Source organism: Schistocerca nitens, chromosome 1 (assembly GCF_023898315.1).
Source record: "Schistocerca nitens isolate TAMUIC-IGC-003100 chromosome 1, iqSchNite1.1, whole genome shotgun sequence".
Taxonomy (NCBI): domain Eukaryota; kingdom Metazoa; phylum Arthropoda; class Insecta; order Orthoptera; family Acrididae; genus Schistocerca; species Schistocerca nitens.
In genome coordinates, this window is record NC_064614.1 from 704,965,412 (window position 1) to 704,991,810 (window position 26,399).

A 26,399-nucleotide genomic window follows, 5' to 3' on the forward strand; every position below is an offset into this window, starting at 1 on the left:
CTGGAAGACATCCATTATGACAAAAAATACTTCTTGTGAAATTTTGCTAAAAGGAGGTAACAGGCATGTTGTTGCAGCCTTGGGTGAAATGTTTTGCGAATTTTTTCATCAATTTCTATCCTACCACTTCTCAATTCAACAAGCTGAAAATGGGAGACAGAATGTACATTGCTGAATTGTTCCATTGCTTCAGATATGTGATCGCCTACTGGCATTCCACAAATCCATCTGTTTAATACACTGAAATGTCTTCCATGTGGAACACTCCCCAAAACTTCAAGTTCTTCATTAGACTTGTCCGATCACCATAGTGGTCTACACTTCACGCCAATACTTACCAGAGCCTCAAACTGTGAGAAAGCTGTCATTGGTGAATTTATTAAACTCCATGGGTTCATGAAACTTCCTGGCAGATTAAAACTGTGTTCTGGACCGAGACTTGAACTCTGGACCTTTGCCTTTCGCGGACGAGTGCTCTACCAACTGAGCTACCCAAGCACTACTCACAACCCATCCTCACAGCTTTACTTCCACCAGTACCTTGTCTCCTACCTTCCACCTGGTGGAAGTAAAGCTGTGAAGATGGGATGTGAGTCGTGCTCAGTTGGTAGAGCACTTGCCCACGAAAGGCAAAGGTCCGGAGTTCAAGTCTTGGTCTGGAACACAGTTTTAATCTGTCAGGAAGTTTCATATCAGCGCACACTCCCCTGCAGAGTGAAAATTTCATTCCATGGGTTCATGATTTCTTTCAGCTTTACCAAGTCAACAACTTGCATGCCTTAGCATAAGGAAAATGTCCAGTTGTATGGAAGATGGGGAGTATAGCTCTCACACAATGTACATGTATATGTAGTTCCCTTGCACTCAGCCTGCATGAAATGTCTTGCAATGCTATATGCGCAACTGTGAAGATTTCCATCTTTGCTTAGCTTAATAACATCCACTGTGTCAACAGATTGATTCATTAGCTTTCCTATCACTTGACCTTTTCCCACACTGCTGGAGGCTGGCGTATTTTCACTCAAGTTAGAAAGACAATCTTTAAAATGTTGCTCCTCTTCCCCCATCACTGGCATTTCTTCCACTCTGATGGTGGAAGGAGCACATAATACTGTGTAGTGAGCCTGACTGTCCTTGGGTATGCATGGCAATAAGTATGTGGGGAACAGAAGCAGCAGCACAGTCTCCAATAGTTGAGACTCTGCTGTCTTTCATTAAGAAGCCTTTTGCTCCTAGAAAAGATATTATCAATCGAGTGAAAGCCTTTTAATCGCATAACTGTATCAGAAAATAGGTCATTCTCTCCGTTAGTTTCCACAGCAAATATATCTTTAGCTTTCATGTACAGTGGTCAGTCAACTGGCACAAAAATGGTTTGTTGTACAATTCACCTAATCTCTGTGATGGCATAAGATAAAACAGTTAATATGGTGTTACAGTCTATGGGTGAGTTGTTGTTGAAGAGAAATGCTAATACCTGCAATTTAGTGTAAGGTTCACCAGCTGTAATTTTCTCCGTAAAACTCTGCCAAGCAGGACTAGAAGGTTGCCGTAAGAACTTCCCCATCATCCAAGCAAAATCATGATTGCAAGGCACTGTCACTTTAATGAATTTCCTTCCAAGTTGGAATTCCACAGAACAATTTTTTCAATTCCAACTCTATCCTGCCTTCAGAACGATAGCATAGTATAAGAGGGTAATAAAGAAGTACCTGTTCGCAGGTGTACAGTCCAGAATCGGTATGCCAATCTGGCAAAATCTATGTGAGCACTGAGGCAATCATCCCACTGATGCACAAGGTTGAAGACACCCATTTGGTAAAACACTGCCCTGCTGTGTGAAAAAGTCCTTAACAGCCTGGTGCACATCCTTGTCCAACAGGAATCATTGACCATTCAAGGCCCTTTTTATAAGAGTGAAGGTGTGATAACCACATGGGGAGACATCAGGAATATAGGGTGGGTGCTCAGGTGTCTCCCACTTGAGTTAGCATAAAATCTGCATTACAACATGCATTATCGTGAAGCAGCAGCATCCCGTGTCGTAGTTTTCCCAGGTATGGTATTCAACAGACGTGCTGCCCCATACACATTCTTCCTTCTCTTATGTGAATGTCTACTGGTGTTTGTCCTACAGCACCCAAGAAAAGAATAACAGCAAGTTGGTCGCATAGTTCATGTTTCCGCATTTACTACATGCATGTTGAAAGACATGAATACCACACTCATCCACAGTACTTACATACCCACATTGGAGTTGTGCCACAATGCATATAGGCTGCAACAATGCCCTCAAACAGCGATTTTTTGATCACTCCTTATAATATTTTGGGCACTTGATGTTTTATTAGAGTTGTACATGAGAGAGTTTTATTACTTTCTGATTTTCTGCAGTGCTTCCAGCAGTCATACACCTGATTCCATAACATTAAATGTACTTCTACCTGTCATTGTTCGAGAACAAATCATGAGAAATACTTGGTTTCTAGAAGTGAACAGCGGAAGCCATACTACTTTAGGAAGAGCAGAAATCCATAATATCTGAGACAATTTCAACAATGTTTTTCGATCTCATTTTATGAAACAAGTACACTGCAAGACCAAGCTGCAACGGGGAGATGAATAAATCAGGGCTCTTAGCAGACAATCGCATGGAATATTGCTGTACATTTTCTCACATGGGATTGTTCACTACCTTTCTTCTTTGACACAACCACACCCTACATAATTTCTTGTATAGTTTCAGGAACCATAACACCAGCACTCTCAGTCAAGTCGGTGATTTCTGGACAATTCTGTAAGGAGTCATTCTTCTGTCTTCATGGTTAATGTCTTCAGCTATTTCCAGTTTTTTCGTACACTTATCTTTCTCATTGATAGCACATCCATTGTACCACTGGTTGAACAATTTGCAGCCACTGCCACGAAAACAAACAACGGAGGAGGGGAAATGGGGGTAGGGAGAGAGGTGCGCGTTGTGGCTAACAGGACTCCGACACTGTAGTATTCAGTCAATTTGTATTTTAGCGTCTTTATGAATATTGTATCTCCTTCTGGAAGACATTCTCTGGCTTGGTGGTTGGTTTGGAGATTAAAGAGACTACACTGCGTGGTTATCATTCCCTTTTTCCTTAGTCACACAGGTCTCAGATTAAAACCATACCCCCAAAGGAATCCTATTGCTTGAAATTCAGGGAAGGAACAAAAAGTGTAAAACTATGTGTCTAACCATATTGAAGAAGGAAATGAAAGTATAAAGCCAAAACTGAAAACATTAATGAAAAGGAAAAAAACAATAAAAGATATTAAAAACAACAAAGTAGATGGCCTTGACAGGCTGATGGCAAGAATAAAAAAGGATGAGCCATCCATTCTAGAACACGCTAAAATCCCCAGCCTAAAGGCAGAAAGCAAGATAAACACAGATGACGAAAAGATGAACACTAATTCGAACAGGCAGCACGACGGGGAGCGAGGCAGGTTAAAACACAGGTAGGATGAAGGCCTGGGAGAGAAGGCCACTCTTAGACTGAGTGGTGGAAAAAAAAAAACCACTATCAAATAAAATTTAAAATTAGATCAGCCACATAGGCATTGTCACCTAACACCACAGGTAGTGTGTCAGGAAGATTAAAAGTCCGTATCAGGGTGGCTAAAGATGGACACTCCAACATGATGTGGACCACTGTCAAAAGTGAACCACAGCAACACTGGGAAGGGCCCTCATCGACACAGCAGTTGATAGTGAGTCAGCCAAGTATGACTGATGCAGAGCCGGCAAAGGACAATGGAGTCCTTGTGATAGGCTCGCATGTATAACGACACATTCGTCATCTCCTTTACATAAGTAACTTATTTGGCAAAGTCAGGGAGCACCATTCCACATTCCATAGCCCAAAACTTTACAATGTCAGACCAATAGGAGATTACTTTCTGCTGTGCCGATCTCGACTCTGTTTATGATTAGCCTCTTTGGCCAGCCTATCAGCAAGTTCATTTCCCAGGATTTTTACATGTCCCTGGGGCCATATGAGAACCACTGCCTGTCCACATTGTTTGAGAATGTAAACAGATTCTTTGGTAGCCATTAACAAAGAATGGTGAGAATAGATCTGGTCGAGAGCTTGTAAGGCGCTCAAGGAGTCGCTTAAAGTGAGGAAAGACTCCCCGGTGCTGTAACGGGTATGCTCAAGAGTGCAAGGGATGGAAACTAAATCTGCAGTGAAAACTCTACAGCCATCTGGCAAGGAGCACTGTTCATTATGCCCTCCATGAGCAGAAGTGAACCCAATATGACCATCAACCATCAGTGAAAATTTCCTCTACCCTGGGACATGTCAAGAATAGAGGGAAATAGGTGGCAGAAGACTGCTGTGGTTGAAGTATACACCTTGGAGGTATATGTGAGTGGACCCAGAGGAGAGGTAGTAAAGGGAAAGACTAGAGTTCAGTAAAAAGGAACTGGACAGGGGCGGCAATTGTAATCCCTGATCTCGGCCACTGTTGCAGATGGTTTGCCATGTTAGGGAAAATGAGATAGTAATTTCGATATTGAAGCGAGCTCCGAAGGTGCACGGTACAATTGGCAAGCAGTTGTTGTCTGATCCGCAATGGAGGAACCCCATCTTCTATGATCATGCTGTCCACTGGGCTTGTTCAAAAAGGTCCCATCACAAGTCGTATTCCATAATGGTGTATAGGGTCCAGCATCCACAGTGCTGACGGTGGCGCTGAACCATTTGCCAGGCTTCCATAGTCAAGATGGGTTTGTACAAGGACTTTGTACAGCAGTAACTGTTTAGGGCAATCTGCACCCCAGACATGACTCAGGCATTGAAAAATGTTACGGTGCTGCTTATGGTGAAGGAGAACCCAAGTTAAGTAGGTGTCAAAAACCAGGCTTAAAAAGTGATAAGAGTCCACAACATTAATGATATTGTCACAAGATAAAGCTGTGGGTGAGGGTGAACTGTACAATGGCGACAAAAGTTCATGATGTAAGTCCTGGCGGTGGAAAGCTGAAAGCCATGCTTAGGTCACATTAATGCACCTTTTGTATGGTTCCCTGTAGGCGACCTTCAGCCACACCAACTGTAGAGGAGCAAAAGGAAATGTGAAAGTCATCAGCACACAAAAATGGTAATACTGACGACCTCACAGCTGCTGTGAGGCCTTTAATGGCCACTAAAAAGAGAGGGGCTCTCAGTACAGAGCCCTCTGAGACCCCATTCTCTCAAATATGGGGCTCCTGTGTGAAGCACTGACTCAAACTCTGAAGGTGCAGAGCGATAAAAAGTTCTGTATAAAAATCGGGAGTGGGCCCCAGAGATCCCACTCGTGCAATGTAGCGAGGATGCGATGCCACCAGGTGATGTCTAGGCTTTCGTCAGGTCAAAAAAGACGGCAGTAAGATGATGATAGCAGGACAAGGCGTTTTTGGATGTCAGACTCCAGGTATATCAAGTTGTCAGTGATGGAGTGACCTTGGCAAAAGGCACCCTGAGATGGAGTCAGAAGGCCCTGAGGCTCAAGGCACACAACTGCTGGCATGCAGCAGGCACAGAACATTGGTGAGACTAACAGGATGACATCTATATGTACTGGGTTCTTATCAAGTTTTAGCACTGGAACCATGATACATTCTTGCCACTGTGATGAAAATTTGCCATCGCTCCAGATGTGGTTGAAGATGACAGGGAGGTGGTACTGGTAATCCTCTGATAATGTTTTTAAACATTTAAGCATTTGGGGATGGATACGGTCTGGCCCACGAGCTGTTTTGGGACAGTATCCACGAGAATTGAAAAATTCACACTCACTGAATGGAGCATTATATAGCTTAGGGTGGTGTGCAGTAACACACAAGTATTGTCATTCCACTCGCTGTTTTAGGGTATGAAAGGGAGGTTGGTAATTCTCGGACACAGAAGTTTGTGAATAATACCCAGCAAAACGCTCTGCAATTGCATCTGGGTCGGTGTAGATAGCTCCATTCATGGAAATCACAGTTATACCTACGTGTGTCTGATATCCATAATGGCACCTGATCTTAGTCCAAACCTGGGAAGGAGAGGTTAGTGTTCCAATGGTGGAGACATATCGTTCCCAATACTCCTGCTTCCGTCATTTGATTAGCTGATGGACTCGGGCAAGGGTCCAGGGATGGAAGCCGCTTAAAACGTTGGAGGGCTGCTGCGATTCCTGGTGACCACCAAGGCACTGTCTTCTGCCCGGGGCAACTTGAGAAACAAGGGATTGCCAATTCAGCTGCAGAAACAATGGTACTAGTAGTGTTCTGAATCACCACATCAATGTTACCACCCAATGGAGATCCAATGGTGGTAGCAGAGGTGAAAGCATCCCAGTCAACCTTGGTAAGAGCCCATCTGGGCAAGCATCCAGGTAAGTGATGCCGGGGGAGGTACAGGAAGAGCGGAAAGTGGTCACTACCATAAGTCATCGTGAGCTCACCTGTGGATAGATGGTAGAAGGCCAGGACTGCAAACAGTGCGATCAATCGCCGAGTATGTGCCACACACCACACTGAAGTGAGTGGGCACCTGCATTTAGGAGGCAAAAGTAGAGTTGAGTTAATAGAATCTTTACATCTTTACCATGGCCAGTAATCTTGGTTCCACCCCACCAAGCGTTATGGGTGTTGAAATCATCCAAAAGCAGGAAATGTGTGGGGAGTTGAGAAACTAGTACAACCAAGACATGTTGTGGAATGTCATCATCTGGAGGAAGGCAGACGGCAATTTCCTGCATTGTCCTCACCCTGACAGCTACAGATTCGAAAGTATTTGAAGGGGCATAGGTTCGCTATATACGGAGGTAAGGACATATATATATATACACATATTCCACCGGACACCCAGTTATATTTATTTCATGTTTTTGTAATATTCCTGATAACCACAAAGAGCGGGGATCCGCATTGCTGGAAATCAGATTTTGTGAAGGGCAATGTAGAAAGCAGGTGTAATGCTTAAGAGTTGTCACAGCTCTGTCTGGTGGTGGAAGAAACAGCCGCAATTCCACTGATGTGGGGGAAGGCTTGAAGCGACCAAGGAGGCAGTTTAGGCCTCATGGTCACCTACCGCCACCAGTTGAGTACTTTTATCCACCATTTCCATTACAGCTGAGGCGTCAGTGAGATCTAGGTCCTCGGGGAATGCTAAAATCTCCACCTCGTCCTCAAACGTGAAGCTGATAGGGAGGGTAAGTGTGGGGGCCACTGGAGTCTCTCATTTCCTTACAGTCTTCATCTTGGTCAGCTTGCCCCCTCACTGGTCTTTAGTGGCTTGTTGGAAGGGCTTCTCCACTGTAGCTTCAGGTACAGATGAAGACTGTGAAGCTCTTCAACCAGCAGCTTTTAGCTCCTTCAGGCACTGGCTGGTATCCACTTTTGTATGGAGGGAGACGTTGGAAGGTAGAGATCCAACGGACCCTTCACTGTGAGAGCCAGTGGAGGCTGTTGCTTCTCTGGCTAGTGGATAAGGGGATCGGGACTGATTGCCATGGCATTGAGGGGGGGAGCAGTTATCAATGGAAGAGGTGCCCCAATCACCAAGAGGGGGATGCAGTTGGGCAGCCCTGAGGGCCCACTATAGGCTTAGCCAAGGAGACTACCATTGCCAGCGAGGGCAATGTCGTAGTATTAAGATGACAGGATGATAACCTTCAAATGGGGTTCAACCTTTCATATTTCTGTTTAGCCTCTCAGTAAGTCAGCTTTTCCAGGGTCTTGCACAGTCCACAAAGCAGGGAGAGTGTGGTGCTCTCTACAGTTGACACAGGAGAGAGGAGGGTCACATGGAGTATTCGGATGCAGTGGACGTCCGCAGTCTCTACATGTGGTGCTGGAATTGCAATGCAAAGACATGTGCCCAAATTTCCAGCATTTAAAGCACCACAAAGAGATGGGTGGAGGGGGGGGGGCATGTATGGTTCTACGTCGTATTGGTATATCATCACCATGACCTTTTCAGGTAACGAATCACCCACAGAGGCCAAAATGAAGGCACTGGTAATAATCCTATTGTCTTTAGGTCCCCTATAAATGTGCTGCACAAGGTGAACACCCCTTCATTCTAAATTGAAAAATTGGCACATAAGTTGTCGTCAGACTGCAACAGGCGGTCTCAATGGAAAATAATACCTTGGGCCATTTTTAGGCTTTTATGGGGAGCAACGGAAATGGGAATATCATCCAGCTTGTCACAGGCAAGCAAAGACTGTGACTGGGTTGGGTATGCTGCCTGAATGAGGACAGATCCATTGCACATTTTGGATAGCACTGTCACTTCCTCAAACTTATCCTCTAGATTGTCTACTAAAAATAGAGGCTTTGTAACCAGAAAGGATCCCCAACGGTTCTGCTGCATGCCAAATACCGAGGTGAATACTGCTATTTTTTCGCTGCACTCCTTTCCTCCCATAGAATAGTTAGGGAGAGGAACGATTTGGGGTCATGCGAGTTGGCTCTTTAGTCTACCTTCACTTTCTTAGAGACTGCTGGGGGACATTTGGTCACCAGCAAAAGTTGACTTGGTCCGCTTCATTGTGGATCATCCGCCTAATGCCACCACTCCAACCTGGGGCTCTCCCCATGGGCAGTACCCAGACTCAGCAAAGGCAACCTGGCAGGATGGCCATTGCTGGGAGTTCTGATGTCCCAGGTAGAAAGGCATCTACTCCTTGGCATACGTGGGGAAGTTGCAGCTCAGGCATCAGCAGTGTGATATTCCTATGTTGTCAGGGGGCTACAACCAAAAGGGGAAAAGTCAGCCCCTCCACGACAGACTGGCTACTGTTATGGATATTGGGTGCAAAGAAATCCAATTTTGTCACGGGGGCAAAAGAGGACAGCAGACAACAGAAGTAAATTATGTACCCCATAAGGTGTCCTCACCCAAGTAGCTAGATTATCAGTGGAGTTGCAGAGCAATGAAATAATAGGTGCAGAAGGTCTATATGACACACCACATAAGGTGTCCTTCCCCAAATTGCCTGCACTTTTGACAAATTTGGAAGTGTTGAGGTCTAACTCTAAAGGGGACCTTAATACTGAAGGCTGAAAAGTAGGAGACTTCTTTTAGTTGCCACTTACAACAAGCAGGAATACAATGAGCCTATTCTAACTCCCACCCGTAGGTGGACATTCATTGGCTTACTGCAGTAAACTGTACAGCGAAAACTGACATTCCTTTGATGAATCTACAAAATTTCTTGTTTCTTGAAAAGCAGCATCAGAGTTGGTATAATGAAAGCAGCCACTTTTTCGAACAGGGGAGGAGTCAGCACTAATTTAGCATAGCAGTCTTGATGATAATGGACTTCTGCAGCTACTAAACACAAAACACTGTTGATGCATTTGGTAACCTTTCTACCAAAATCTGTGCTTTCTCAGGCAGTGTGTGTTCCAATGTTAAACAACGAACTTAAAACATTCCACAAGAGGATTTTTTTTTCCCAAGCCTCTAAGTCACATTTTTCAGCACATATTAATCTTTTTTGAAACTGAACATATAAGACAAAAACGATCTTAAACTTCTATCATCTGCATGTGTAGCTTTGTGGTTAATTAGTTTCTTTACATTATGTTGACATATAGTTTCAATCACTCCAAATTTTTAGAAGGGTGTGGGCCTCATCGTTCCATTCTGCAAGTATCAAAGTGACCCTTCATCATTTTTGATGTCTCTCCTTCCAAAATAGACGTACCGCAAATAAAATAAGCGTAGGGACCAGTATTATTCTTTTTACAGTCCACAGGAAAGACAGTAGGAAGAAACACTACACTAAACAAAAAACTGAACTGCCCCACACATCCTTAACAAGTTTATGACATAACATCAGTGACACTGGAAATATTGAGGGGAAATACCGTAACGACAGTGTTACGAGAGGGCACCTAATCTTGTTTTTTTAAAAAAAAAAAAAAAAAAAAACCTGCAAAAAAAATGAATTGACAGAATACTATTCCAACTGTTATATCTCTAAAACAGTTCATCTGACTTTTTTGTGTAGAATTTTATGAGGAATATTTTTGAAATTACAGTTCTCTTCTGAATATGAACCATTTTGTGCAAAAATTTTAAAAATGCAAGAAACTGACCCAATTTTTAAAAACTGAAAATAATTGAACTACTTCTTTTTTTTTTTTTTGGGGGGGGGGGGGGGGGGCACACAGGACAACTTCTATGTTTCTTACTGCATATGAGTATGTCCCGAAGTTTCAAACATCATAATTTACTTCCCTCATTTGCAGTTTCGCTTTTTTTTTCTAATTTGTCTGCGGTATAAGTGCATCCTGTGCAAAGCTGAGGCAGGTCGCTAGTTCAGTATAATTAAATACATCACTTTCAAAGTGAATAAATCTTGACATGTTTCACATGGCAAAGTCCTTTTCTAATAAATTGTAAGCTACTTTAGAATATTCCAATCTATACAAGGATGACATGAATAACAGTCAGAATTATGGATGTTGTTCACAATCATTATATTTTCTGAAATCCACATTTTTATAGCAGTTAACAACACCACTTTTACAACATTAAGAAGAAATGTTATCTGCGTCCAGGACTCTACTTAAGTGTTAACACATGCAGTTCAATTAGGATATTACCTTGCACTGGACTTGGTGAAGATGAAACAGATGAAGGCACTTTCAAATCTGCATTCTGTGAAGCATTTGCTACAGTAGCAGACAGTTGCTGTGTGAGGTCTTCATCATCATCGTCTGGATCGAGGCGGTGAGTACGAAGGAAATGTAGGAACTGTGGAGTGGATGGCTTTTTACGCCATATGTGATAGTCCATCATGTTGCCTCCAGCCTGTAGAAAAAAGGCCTCAGCAGCGTGCTCCGCATACTGTTCACACAGTTCACGCATGCGTATTGTCTTTTGTTCCTGAACACTATGGCGCATGGCTGCGACTTCCTCATTTGGAGGAGGGCGTTCCTGAAGGTCAGACAGTCTGGCCCTCTTCCGCGGCACTGCAGCCTGCTGAACACCCGGACGTCCCGCTGGTGTCGTTGCTCGTTGTCTCGGTGGTGATGACAAAGAACTGACGAGGGTGGGATGTGATGATGAAACTGTTGCCATAGTTGGTTGACCAATGGCAACCAAGGACACAGTTCCTCTTCCAGGAAGTTCACTGCCATTTGCATTGTTTGACGTAAGTTGTAGGCTTCCAGCATGTCCTTGAGGCACTCCCAATACACTCAGTCTCCTAGATGGGGCAATATTTATTATCCGAGTTGTTCCTCCTTGCTGAATTGTAGCATTACTGGTCGCAATTGTGGGTATCACCTGAAAAATCAGAATCCATTAAAATTATGAAACACAAATGCCAAAAATGAAGAGAGAGACGTGAGCATAATTTTCACAAGCTATTTTTCATTTTTCTTTTTAAACGAATTGCTCGAATATGCTGTAGTGCATATCCACAGGGGAGATGCTTACCAACTCTGTTCATGCAACTAATTAGTGGATTATAATAAACTTATAAAAATTTATATAATGAACATTTTAGATTTCAAAATGGACTAATTTCTCAATCTGCTAGCATCTATGATGAAGCACTTTTACATTTCTAGTGATTAGAAGTAATCCCCCACCCCTAATTCTACGAAGAATTGAATCTATATGCATAAAACATCTTCCAACATCCAGTTACTTTACTGATGATGAAAAGGATAGTTGCCACTCACCATATAGTGGAGATGCTGAGTCGTAGATAGGCACAACAAAAAAGACCATCATAAAACGAGGCCTTTGTCAAACAAAGGAAACACACACACACACACACACACACACACACACACACACACACAGTGTGTTGTCGTGTGTGAGAGCTGCATTCACTGTGTGTGTGTGTGTGTGTGTGTGTGTGTGTGTGTGTGTGCGCGCGCTGTCTTTTTCCAACAAAGGTCTTGCTGGCCGAAAGCTGATTCTGCGACAGTCTTTTTGTTGTGCCTAGCTGCGACTCAGCATCTCCGCTATATGGTGAATAGCAACTACTCTATTCATAATATTGTTACATTTCATCCTGGATTTTCCATTGTTCCACTGCTTTACAAATGAGTTAGTGCATTAAATATAGCGCAAAGTGTTATCATTATCCAATACTGGATGAATACAGTCTGGGTAACTTGCACAGTATTTTAAGAAAAGCTGGTTTTACATTCAGCTGTGTATATACGACACCCTATCTTTTCTACTATGTGTTGCACAATGATATAATTTTGTACGTCCATTCAGTGATATATCCATTTACTGTCTGCAAAATGTATTTGATATAGAGTCAGATATAAAGAAGTAATAAATATAAACATCATTTTACTGCGTGAACAGCAAAAAAGTGGTAAGTGATACACTTTTTTCCTTTAATTATTGTGTGAGTGTTAGTGGGGGTTTAGACTTATTGTGTAAGACCTTTAACATACCGCTTGACTAGTTGATTACGACAGCATTTTAAATTCGGTCAAACAACTGTAACTGGATGACCATTTTAGCCATTAAGTAATCCAGATATGCACAAGATTATGTGCATCACTAATACAGAATTGCTTACTTAATACACATTAAATTTTCAGCATTCTCTGTTCAACGATGTGAGAAGTTGCCAGAATGATATGATACATATTTCATCTTAAACTGTATGTCCTCTTTCCCCGATTGGATAGCTGGGATGTGTTATAGGCCCACAAGTTGTCAAAGTAATGTCCAATGAGAAGATTTGCTACTATCTATATATGTAATTATGTTTGTATGAAACCGTCAGGGCACAAGTCCTACTCACACTTATCCAATTTTTTCCTTTGTTTTCTGTATTAACACAGTTCAACTTACAGTGGGTACAGTATGTCAACATGTCGAATTCATTATTAAGTTAAAATGTACGTACCACAGTGATGCACGCAGCTTACTGGTGGCTCCTTCCAACAATGGGAAAGGTTGCGAACAACATTCCAGGGTTCTTTACTTTGCAACAAGACATATGTAAGGCATCTTGCAGTGAATCCTGACGAATATTCTGATTAACAGTTCCAGTAGTTAAGAGAGTCACAGTCTGCCTGCAGTTAGTGTGTCTGCTCAGAGGCATGATGAATTTTCATTTTGCAGTAGAGTGTGTACCAATTTGAAATGTCTTGGCAGATAAACTTGTGAGCCAAAGCAGGACTCAGTCCTGGGAACTTTACCTCTTGCAGGCAAATACTCTACCACGGACCAGGTTTGAGTCCCTGCCCAGCACACATATTTAGTCTGCCAGATAGTTTCAAATCAACACGCATTCTGTTGCAGAGTGTAAATAGCTTTGTGTGTTGGGTATGACAAAGGTTCTCTTAGTACAATAAACAGTCCTGTCCTCAACTCTGCAAACAATTGTTCCCATGTACCATGTATTTAGGGTTTCTTACTGTTCCAATCATGCATGGATGGCAGGGACAGTGGTTGCTTCAGTACATCTTTGCATGTTATAATTAATCTTCTACTGGAATTCATAATATCAATGAGAGCAATATGTAGGCCGCTGTAACCTATTACTAAATTCAACATCTAATACAGTTGGCACAGTCCGTATCAATTCAGGCATGCTAGGAAAAAAAATCTTCCCTTCATAGTCTTGGATGTTATTGAATTTAGCGTATGTTAAAATAAAGGACTAAGTAAGGAACATGTATTTTTTTTGTTTTCTCCAGAAAAATTTCTGCTCCTAGATACAGCCCTTCAAAGATGACAATGAACATACCAGTTTGAAGATACGAATTTTGGAAAAAATTTTAAAATGCTGTACCTCTGAAACAGTTCTAGATATTTTGTTGGCTTTTTTATTTGAAAGATAATTGCTTTATGATTACAAATAAATCCTCCATTCGGAGTTATCTGTGAAAGTTCTTTTACTATGGTGTTCTGAACTTTTTTATAATTTATGGATTATTTTTATTTTTTCAAAATGTCAATCAATAAAATTTTGATTTTTTTCTGTTGATTAGTACCATATGGTTCTACATTTCCTGAAAAGGAGAGCTTCCACTTTTAGGTTGAACAGGTTTTATAAACAACTGAAATTTTTGCCATACATAAAACCTGTTTTATTACCACATTATCACATAGCAGGTTCATAAAAATCAAAACCTAGCCTAATTTAACATAATTTTAGTTTTTAAATATGTGTAAGAGACTCATTTTTCAAGCATTTTAAATGGTTCAAAAACGTATGTGAAAGGTCCAAAGACTTAAAGGTTTCAGTTTATACAACTTCTGTGCACCCTGTTCTGTACTGAAATTAGCCAGTCAATGAATTAAAAATGTGTTCCACTACTTCAGTACCTTCCTATGATATAGAGTGATGCCTTCTTGTTGAACCAATAGGAACTGGAGCACTTACAATGTTCCAAACATTGCGAACAGGAGGTGAGCACTGATGACATTATTGCTGTCCTTCAGCTGGAAATCTATATCCAGCACCTGGCCATGTGGTAGCATAAAGTTAACTACAATTTCGTTTAACACATAACTGGTGTCTACAATCTCTGCAATACATCAGTCACGGTCATACATACACGCACACACATACCCCTTCTCAGCTTGTGAATCTGAATATTATCCTGCTGTTTCTTAGTTGTTGGTTGAACGAACGAAATTTCTTCTTTCATGCTCTTTAAAGTGCGTGCAATATCAGTTCACCCATCACTTTGAGTCCAAAAATGTGTCTTCCGAATTCCTTTCAGAGGAGAAGTTTGTTTGGACCATTCTTCTTTTTCATACTCATGGAATAATTCGATTTTCTCTTTGGACAGAAGAATGAGGGCTGTGGATGTGTAAGATTTCACGACTCTCGTAAAATCCTCAGCATTCTGAATCGCAGCTGTATTTGGTCTGGAAAGATTATGTTTTGTAGCATGGTGCTCCAGCAGGCCTCCTACACCATCACAAGGCCCCTTCCCATGACCAGTAGCACCGTTTACCCAGTCAGTTGGCACAAGCGACTTACTCAATTCAAACATCTGGTAAGAATTTTTAAAATGACTAGGAGCACCAACAGAAATAAAGACGATTATCTCTGCCCCTGTTTGCAGTTGAAGAATTTTACGCATTGCTATATGTCACTCATATAAAAATTGAAACCTGGTCATTACTCCAATGATACCCTTGTACTATTTGTGGGAAAACTATAGACCAGATCTCAGCAAAATCACAGTGAAGCACTAAACATAGTTCTTCAAGTGTCTGTAAAAACAGTCCTCCCTTTCCATGGTAGTTACCACATTCTTGAAATAAGTAAGTGTCTCCCTTTATGTCACAGACTACTAATGACCTCATAAGCCCAACCAAAGTATCATATGTCATGTGCTCCACTATGTTCTTAAAATTTACCACACAAAGTTCAAAATTCGCACAGTACACACACAAACAGACATCTCTAGATGGGCATGGAACTACTCACTTAGGTAATAGTGCATAAAGTTTTGATCTTCCAATACGTGAAGTTATATAGTTACTCTTATAAATTGCAAAAGTTTCTTTAACACTGCGGGTCATGTACCTCTTCATTTCCACAACTTTTTGACCTTCAACTGTTACAGTTATAGTGTCTTTTTTGTTGGCACTCTGGTGAGAACAGTCCCATTTATCTTCCAGATAAAATGACTGCACTATCTGAACTTGAGCTGATTCTACAGGATGACCATAATAGGGATCTGGTCTTCCAAAGACTCCTTTTACAGACCTCACATTTCTTTATTTGTTTACCATGTATTTTGATACTGATGGAATATGGTTCAAAATTGTTTTCTTTGAAAATGTCTCCAGAATAATAGTTAAAACTAGCACCTTTTGACTGTAGGATGCAAAATATTGAACAGCTGAATTGATATTTGTGAAAAAACTCCTGGCAAGAGGTGCACGAGTGCTTAGGTTCATTTTCTTCTGAAGGTGGAATTTCTACTTTGAACAGTGTGGCCAGTTTTGCTGTAGTGTATTCAAATTTCTCTGCGCTTTCTTCATGCATAGAGCTTATGATTCAACTTCACTGACCACGGTTTCTTAACAGGACTAACACCTACCTCTGTAGTTGACTGATTCAGGGTATTTAATTCTTCCTCGATTGATGCAAAATCTGCGTCATCTGCACCCTGGGAGGCTTTACCTTGTTCAGATACTACCACTGTTGTTATTCTGTCAAAATATTTAGAACACAAAAGTCACTGGAAACATCTTCACCTTGAAACAGAGTCTTCAAATCAGAACACTTATTCCCAACCTGAACAAAGTCTCTTTTTTGTGTTTATATATCACTCTTTTATGGATATGCAAACGGTCAGCACACTTCACTCTCCTGCGGCCCCAGTCAGAAGACATTTCAAACAGTCCTTTTCACAAAACACACTGCAACTGTGTCAACTGGCAAATTCATGAAAACACAAAACTCACTAGATGGTCTCAGATTTCTTAGAAGCCTCTTCAGTAAACAAATTAGCACTGAACAACTACAATACAGAAACCTACAATGAACAACCATGACAAAGAAACTGACAAGAAACTACAACAGAGTATAAGAAATATCTGTAACAATGAAAGTGAAAAGAAATAACTGCAACAAAGAAAGCGGTAAGAAATAACTGCAACAAAGACAATAGAAATAAACACTGTAACAAAGAAACAACTTCACTGAAGACATACATTACCCTTAAAAGTTAAATAATAATAATAATAATAATAATAATAATATAAAACCTGTCCAACTTAAAAGTGGAAGCTCTCCTTTAAAGAGAATATAGTAATACATGGTACTAATCAACAGAAAAAAATCTAGCTTTTCTAGATTGGCATATTTGGAAAAAAAATTCTGTATATTATAAAAAAAAAAAAATTCAAAAGGCGACAGTAAAAGAACTTTAACAGGTGTGTCCAAACAGAGGATACCACTGTAATAATAAAGCAATTATCTTTCAAACAAAAAAAACTAACAAAATATCTAGAACTGTTAGAGATACAGCATTTCAAAAATTCTTCCGAAATTCGCATCTACAAAATGGTGTTTGCAGTGTCATGTTTGGAGGCCTGTATCTCGAGGCAGGAAATTTTCTGGAGGAAACAAAAAAATATTTGCTTCTTACTTACCCCTGAATTTTAACATATGCTAAATTCAATAACATCCGAGACTATGAAGGTAATCCCCTTGCCTGAAGTGATATGGATTATGCCAGTTTCTTTTATGTTCTGGAAGCATGCTTATTATAGGATCTATCTACAAGCCACTGCCAGTTCAGGTTTCTCGGCATTTAAGTGATACTCTCCATGAGTTAAATAAAAATGAGACTGTTTGTGCTCACCTTGTTTGTGTACTTTCAACATCCCGTCTTAGTCTTATTTGGTATATCCCACACGCTTGAACAATGTTCTAGGATGTGACACACAAGTTTTTAGCAAGTCACCTCCTTTGTAGAATGTATTTTCGCCGTGTACTATCAATGAATTGAAGTCTATCATCTGCTTCACCTACATTTAGTGTAAAATACCTTCTACTTCATACTACCACAAACCATAACACCCAGGATTTTGTATGAGTTGAGTGATTCCAATGGTAACTGATATTTACAATTTTTTTGACATGCACAATTGTACATTTCTGAACATATTAACAGAAGTTGCCAATCTTTACACCTTTTTGTACAACTTTGAATTTTGGTTACATTCACTGATCTCTACTTGCCTTGGTTAAGATATGGGACAAATCACTTTCTCTGAACACCTTTTCTGGTGGATACCATCATGGCAGCTTGAGACTTGCATGTGAGGCTCTTAGGACCAGAAACCAGGACACCATCTCAATCGAGAAGACTTTACACCACTCTGTGTGGGGGACTATCAACTTGTAGCTTGAAGACTTAAGATATAAATGTGAGCAGGCTGCTAGTTCATACAGTTCCCCAGCATTCCACCCAATTTCTTTGATACAAACATAGTGTGTGTTGTCTTTATCGTCTTCCATCAAAAAGTGAATAATTGTATCAAGTCAATGTAGATGCTAAAGAAATGTGTGTAATGTTTGTTTTTTCTTGGCTCATAATTTGACACTCCAAAATCAGCACTTTTAGCAACTGTTGTGAATCTTACCTACTTGTAAATAAGTAATAATGTTGCAAAAATTCAAAATATGATGAGAAGCTAAACCACAAAATTATTATTCTAAGTATCAGGTCATTTGGTCTGCAAATCCTAACTGATGTTGCAGCTAACAACTACCAAGATTACAAGTATGGATAGATGAATTCAAAAAATTTAGAAAGAAGTGGTATCCTGAAGTGTGTTCCAATATTTTGCAGAAATTCAATAACTGTCATAACCAACGCGCCTTATAACAGCAGAAAACATCACTGCAGCATAATATAAAATAAAAAAATGTGAAACAACTACAAAGGAGAAATATTCACTGTAATGACAGCGTCAAGGAAGAGGCTCTATTCACCTACATGTGAGCTAGTAAAAACACACATATTACCCACTTGATGTCATTGTTTCAGATAAAGTTTACCAAATTCTGTTTTTGTTGTCATGCAATTGACACTTCTCAATTGTGGAATTTGCATGATCAAACCTAATAGTTATATCTAGGAGCACAATATGGTAGGGAACTGGGTAACAGAGAATTTGGACAAACTTGTAGATGATTCATTTTGGACTACTGATGTACTTTCAAAAAAATTTTCTGAAAGCTGTTTTGAACAGCTACTTCAACAGCCCACAAGCAATGCAAATATTTTAATCTTGTAGCTCCAAACAGGCCCAATCTTATTGACTGTGTCAGAATAGAGACAGGGATAAGTGATCATGATGTCATCACAGCGACGATGGATACTAAAGTTGATAAAACTGTCAAGAAGGCTAGGACAGGATTTTTGCTAGAAAGAGCAGATGAGCAGTTGTTAGTATCCCACTTAGAAAATGAATGGACATCATTTAGTTCCAATATGATGGACATAAAGGATTTATGGGCAGATTAAACAGATTGTAAATCACACTTTGGAGAAATAGGTGCCAAGTAAAGGGCTTACAGACAGTAAAAATGTATCATGGTCCAATAACAAAATTCATAAATTGCTAAGGAAGCAGAGAACGTTGCACTCTCGGTTCAAAAAGGAACACACAAATGACAATAGGCAAAATTAGTACAAAACCTTATGTCCATAAAATGACTGATGCATGAAGCTTACAACAACTATCACCATCATACCTTACCAAATCTTTGAAACCGAAAAATTTCTGCTCTTACATAAAAGGTGAGTAAAAGGCTTATATATACACTACTGGCCATTAAAATTGCTACACCAAGAAGAAGTGCAGATGATATATGGGTATTCATTGAACAAATATATTATACTAGAACTGACATGTGATTGCATTTTCACGCAATTTGGGTGCATAGATAGATCCTGAGAAATCAGTACCCAGAACAACCACCTTTGGCCATAACAACGGCCTTGATACGCCTGGGCATTGAGTCAAACAGAGCTTGGATAGCGTGTACAGGTACAGCTGCCCATGCAGCTTCAACACGATACCACAGTTCATCAAGAGTAGTGACGCAAATTGTGACGAGCCAGTTGCTCGGCCACCATTGACCAGACATTTTCAATTGGTGAGAGATCTGGAGAATGTGCTGGCCAGGGCAGCAGTCGAACATTTTCTGTATCCAGAAAGACCCATACAGGACCTGAAATATGCGGTCGTGCATTATTCTGCTAAAATTTAGGGTTTCGCAGGGATAGAATGGAGGGTAGAGCAACGGGTCGTAACACATCTGAAATGTAAGGTCCACTGTTCAAAGTGCCGTCAATGCGAACAAGAGGTGACCGAGACATGTAACCAATGGCACCCCATACCATCAAGCCGGGTGATATGCCAGGATAGCAATGACGAATACACGCTTCCAATGTGCGTTCACTGCGATGTCACCAACCACGGATGCGACCATCATGATGCTGTAAACAGAACATGGATTCATCCAAAAAAATGACGTTTTGCCATTCGCGCACCAAGGTTTGTCATTGAGTACACCATTGCAGGCACTCCTGTCTGCAATGCAGGGTCAAGGGTAACCGCAGCCATGGTCTCCGAGCTGATAGTCCATGCTGCTGCAAAAGTCGTCGAAATGTTCGTGCAGATGGTTGTTGTCTTGCAAACGGCCCCATCTGTTGACTCAGGGATCGAGACGTGGCTGCACGATCCATTACAGCCATGCGGATAAGATGCCTGTCATCTCGACTGCTAGTGATTCGAGACCATTGGGATCCAGCATGGTGTTCCGTATTACCCTCCTGAACCCACCGATTCCATATTCTGCTAACAGTCATTGGATCTTGATCAACGCGAGCAGCAATGTTGCAATACGATAAACTGCAATCGCAATAGGCTACAATCCAACCTTTATCAAAGTCGGAAACGTGATGGTACACATTTCTCCTTCTTACACGAGGCATCACAACAACACTTCACCAAGCAACGCCAGTCAATTGCTGTTTGCGTATGAGAAATTGGTTGGAAACTTTCCTCATGTCAGCACATTGTAGGCGTTGCCACCGGCGCCAACCTTGTGTGACTGCTCTGAAAAGCTAATCATTTGCATATCACAGCATCTTCTTCTTCCTGTCAGTTAAATTTCGAGTCTGTAGCACGTCATCTTCGTGCTGTAGCAATTTTAATGGCCTGTAGTGTAGTCACTAAAGGACCAATCTGGTGTGGTAATAGAAGACAGCAAAAGGAAAGCGGAAGTATTAAATTTTGCATTTAAGAAGTCATTAACTCAGGAGGATTGTACAAACAACCACTATTTGATCGTCGCACAGAGTCCCATTTGGAGAACATAGTAATGGGCATCCTGGCGTGGACAAGCAACTGAAAGAGTTGAAAAAAAATAAATAAATAAATAAATAAGTTGCTAAGTCCAAGTGGAATCCCAATTCAGTACTACAGAGAGTACTCTAAGGCACTGGCCCCTAAACTTAGTTTGCATTTATTGTGAATCTCTCACCCTGTGCAATGTCCCAAGTGCCTGGAAAAAAATTGCAGGTGACTTCCGTATATAAGAAAAGTATGACGGACATGTAAAATTACAGACCAATATCCTCAACACCAATGTGCTGCTTAATTGTTGAACACATTCTCAAACTTTTCACCGAGATGGAAAATCTTCGTTCCACAAATCAACATTAATGTGCAAAGCATAGCTCACACAAAACTCATCTTGCCCTTGTCTTGCATGATATCCTGTGAACCATGGATGATGAGCAACAGACAGATTCCATATTCCTTCATTTCTAGAAAGCATTTGACACAGTGCTCCACTGCAAACTGTTAGCAAAGTTACAAGCATATGGAATAGGTTTCCAGATATGCAAGTGGCTTGAAGACTTCTTAATTAATACAATCCAGTATGTTGTCTTGGACAGCGAGTGTTTATCAGAGACAGGAATATCATCAGGAGTGTCCGGGGGAAGTGTGATAGGTACTATCTCATTCTCCATAAACACAAATAATCTGATGGACAGCAACACTTCGCAGCAGTTTGCTGATGACTCTATGGTGTATGGGAAGGTGTAGTCGCTGACAGAGTATACATGATGACTTGGACAAAATTTAGTTGGTGTGAGGAATAGCACTTGCTCTTAATTTAGAAAAATGTAAGTTAACACAGATATAAAGGAAGAACAATCCCACAAAGTCCAAATACAGTATTCATAGTGTGCTGGTTGGCACAACATATTGATTATATATCTAGAAGTAACACCGCAAAGTGATATGAAATTAGCAGGCACTTAAGGCCGGTAGTAGGGAAGGCAAATGGCCAACTCGAGTAATGCTCGAGTGTTTGGGATACCCACAGGTCAGATTAAAGGAAGACATCAAAGCAAGTTGCTAGAATTGTTACCAGTAGGTTCGATCAACACGCAAGTCTTACTGAGATACTTCATGAACTCAAATGGGAATCCCTGGATGGAAGATGATGTTCTTTTCATGAAACACTATTGAGAAAAATTTAGAGAGCAGGCATTTCATGTTAAGTGCAAAACGATTCTTCTGTCGTCATCGTACATTTCAAGTATGGACCATGAAGATAAGAGAAATTAAGGCTCATACAGAGACATATAGGCAGTCATTTTTCCTGCTTTCTATATGCAAGTGGAACAGGAAAGGGAATGATTAGTACGACACACTGTGCAGCACTGATGGTGACGTCAACTACACCCTTCCAAAATATTTTCAGTTAGTTGTGTTCCACAGATCTGATAAAATTTAGAAATGATATCATGCAGCAGCAGCTGTATAGGATTGTTTTTTCTATTCATCTGTATCGACTTACATTTTTCAACATTCAGAGCAAGTTGCCATTCAACAAACCTGCCAGAAATTTTGTCTAAGTAATCGTGTATCCTCCTACCGTCACTCAATGAAAACACTTCCCCATACAGAGCGAACAATCATAAACTGCTGCTCACCTTAATCATCAGGCTGTCTATGTATACAGAGTGAAAGAGTGGTCCTATCAACCTTCCCTGTGACACTTCTGACAATACCTTTCTCTGATGAACACTCGTCATTTAGGACAACATACTGGGTTCTATTACACACAAGGTCATTGAGCTGTTCACATATCTGGCAATGTTTTTTCATACACTCGGGCCTTCGATAACAGCCTATAGTGGGACACTGTATTGAACGTTTTCCAGAAATCTAGCAATATGGAATCTGCCTGTTGGCCTTCATTTATGGTTCAAAAGATACTGTGTGAGAAAAGGGCAAGCTGAGTTTCACATGAGCAATGCTTTTTAAAAATTTTACCTCTGTTACATAAGCACTTTATTCCAATTACTTGAGGCTTTGCACTGGACAACAGATTAATGGTAAATGCAAGATAAGTGCCACACCAAACTGGTCAATGAACGATTGGATGGAATCTTTGGACCTGCTTAGTGATTTTATGTAGCACTAGTATTTTGCTGGGTTCTCAGCCTTTCACTAACACATGGCAGTGGAACTTATTGTATGCATCACACATTGATCTTTTTATAGGTACACTAATTTCTAATTACTTTTGCTTGTAAAAATTTCTGTGTTCCTTTTTTAAACTATGAGTGCAAAAATCTCTGCTTTCTCACCATTTCCTGAATTTTGTTATTTCCATCCTTAATCCACTTACTCAACACAAACTTCTGCAAAGTGAGATTTACAATAAGTTTAAACTTTGCCCATAATTCCACTGCAATTCTTCATTAATTATTTCAGCAAAAAATGCCATTAGATCATAATGCTGCCCACCGAAAACAAAGTTTAGTGAGCAGTATACAGGATTTAATGCTGAAACAAAGGGAAGCTAAGATGGACCATACTGTATAAAATATTGTATAGTATAAAATTAGAGCCTCACATATTTCAATGGAGGATGTAAAGGAGCATATGAGTCTTGACATGAATTATATCTTTGTAGTGTCAACACAAACAGTGTCAATACCATGAGTTGCCACCACAATGTAACATTGTGATTTTTTTTAATGGGAACATATAAACTTCCAGTACAAATTAAACTATTTTCTAGAAAATTCTCTAATATTCTAAAAAGCACAGGGCCAAGGCAGAATTATCTTACGTGTGTTGGTCTTTAACTGCAAAGTCTTAGGGCTACAGCACAAAATGTTGCCACTATGATACAAGTGTTGCAGTGTATCTGCAGGATTGAGTAGATTACTTCTTTAGTGCCCACAGATTACATGCATGAGTCACTGGTCTTGTTTTCATCTTTGGGCAGAACCCATCATAATACTGGTGGCACATTACTCAACATACCAATTCTGACACTGCAATTGTGCAGAGATCCACAGGACACTCCACAGTCATCCTGAGCTATAAGAATATAAACTCTCACACAAATGATGGGAAAGTGGTCAATCTAAGACATCATTGACTTAAACTGTTTGCTGAATAATTGTCACACAATTCAACAACATTTAGAGGCCAATATAATGGAGCCAATATGTAGCATGAGATATTTTGCAGAATATGAACAAAACATTGAATGATGTTGCAGACTGTAATAAAAACAGTGATCCAAGAAGTACAGAATGTGTATCATTAATTCCAGTGCATGGTCGCAACAACTTTCCTAAGACCATCTTAATTTTGAAACATATGCTAATGTAATAAAGCCAGAATGATATTGTCAAGGGATCTGAAACGAATTTGCCATTGGCATAGTCAAACATGGCTACTGATATAGTGTGAACAAGGCCAGTGTGTTGGAAGAGTCATAATATCAATGGGGCTACTGTTCACAGCAAACTGCGTACAATTAGTGTGTAACACTTAAGTCGTTCTCCGTACAACTGGTGAAACTACACTTTTCAAGTCTACCACCAGACAATGTAGTGAAATATTCACACTTTTTCATCAAGATAACTGCTGAAAACTTTCACATGGTCATACACTGAAACAAGTCTTAAACATAAGTGCTGCCGATGAAAGTCCTTGTGGTTTTGGCTGCTAGCTATGTCCCTGGTAGTGCTGTGATGAGACCACATTTTTGAAGTATTGTGTTGTTCTTTGAGACCTGATCACAGAATGTACAGGGCTCCAGGTTATTTTCCGTGCGAATCCAGAAACCCTAATGAAGATGTGATTGCCCAGAATTCAAACATATTATGCATCCTCTACAATACAATCCTAGAAGGAAAATACTTTTAATACAATCCTGGTCTCCTCATAAATCACACAATGTCTCATGCTATGACAATGTTTAGCTACGGCAAACGAAACCAGATGCCCTAGGTCCATATATTACTAGTGTCAATCACAGCAGTTTTGGACTCTTCAACACATCCGGACAGAATAACTTTATAAGCCACTGGATTCCAATCATTTGATTTGTTAGTTTTGATGAAGTAATCCGATTTTTAGAAGTTCCTTTAGAACACTCTTTGGATCTACGTTACAGGAAGTTTGGGGTGGACAATAGGGCACTATTCAAACAAGTGCTTACAATGGCAAGGAGACTCTTTAACATCATAGACAACAATTATAGCTGTTTCTCTTCTCCAGAGCAATAGAGCAAAGCACTTAACAATACAGCTATCTCCACCAAAGTAGCTTAATGGGCCGCAACTCTAACAGAGTCACGGAGTACTACGATTTATCTTACAATGAAAAGTAGGGACTGAAAGCAGATACTAACAACCAAGAGGAAGGGACCTAGCATATTATTCAATTTCTGCCACAGGAATACAGAAGTAGTGTGCTTTGACCCACGACGTCACAAATATGGTGGAAACGACCATACACTATGACTCCAATATGGTGCCTATGATGTCACTACGTAAACATGACAACAAACACGAAAATACATTGAAAACCCAACACACACACACACACACACACACACACACACACACACACACACGTTCCACAAAAAACCTAATGAAACTAACGGGACAAGCGTGGGAAATTGGGGGTTTTTGGGTGGGGACAAAGTAAATATAAACAAATTTAGACACATTGCTAGCTTGTGAAAGGATCACACATCATAACATCACTGCGTAAATGGGATTGTGAAGGTGGTTGTGAGGACTGGGTTGGCCTACACAAGTGGGACGATTTGTTGTTCTGGTGTCCCTCATGTGTCTGCCCTAAGTGACTGGGAAATGAACACAGTCTATGATGCATTGGGTCAACCGGAAGAGGAGAAGAAGAAGAAGAAGAAGAAGAAGAAGAAGAAGAAGAAGGAAAAAACAAAAAAACAAAACACACAAATGACGAGAAAAACCGACAACACAAAACTCCCCAAATTCCACTAAACACAATATCCTCTGAAATCGGACACTTCCCTTGACCTATATAGCTCAACAGCAGCTCCCAATCCCACAAATAGGAATCCAACACTTCCCTTGACCTATATAGCTCAACAGCAGCTCCCAATCCCACAAATTGGAATCGAACACTTCCTTTGACTTATATAGCTCAACAGCAACTCCCAATACCAGAACACCAACAGCCACAACCACCCATTGGGATCAAACAGTTCCCTTCACCCACATAGGTCAACAGCGATTTCCAATGCCAAAAAACCCACAGGTAAGACCACAAATTGGAATCTAAAACTTCCCTTCAACTACATACCAACAAATCAACACACAATACCAAATTACCAATACAACAAACCACACAACACAGAACCACCCCGCCAGCCACAACAATACACAACAAATACACTAAAGACAAGAAAAATAAAAACTTACCACAACAAAGTTCCGGTGCCACAACCTAGATCGGCCACCACAATCACACACATGCACACACCCAGTCACAAACACACACACACACGCCCATATATAACCCCCCCCC

General features: G+C 40.6%; 1 protein-coding gene across 3 annotated transcripts in view; it reads right to left on the reverse strand.

Moving 5' to 3' along the window:
* Positions 1-26,399, reverse strand: part of LOC126259706 (helicase domino) — a 444,931-nt gene that overhangs the window by 411,700 nt on the left and 6,832 nt on the right. For all 3 annotated transcript variants that reach the window (XM_049956690.1, XM_049956698.1, XM_049956682.1), the window contains exon 3: positions 10,631-11,315. In XM_049956690.1, the coding sequence (XP_049812647.1) occupies positions 10,631-11,315 (685 nt within the window). The remainder of the gene's footprint in view (positions 1-10,630; positions 11,316-26,399) is intronic.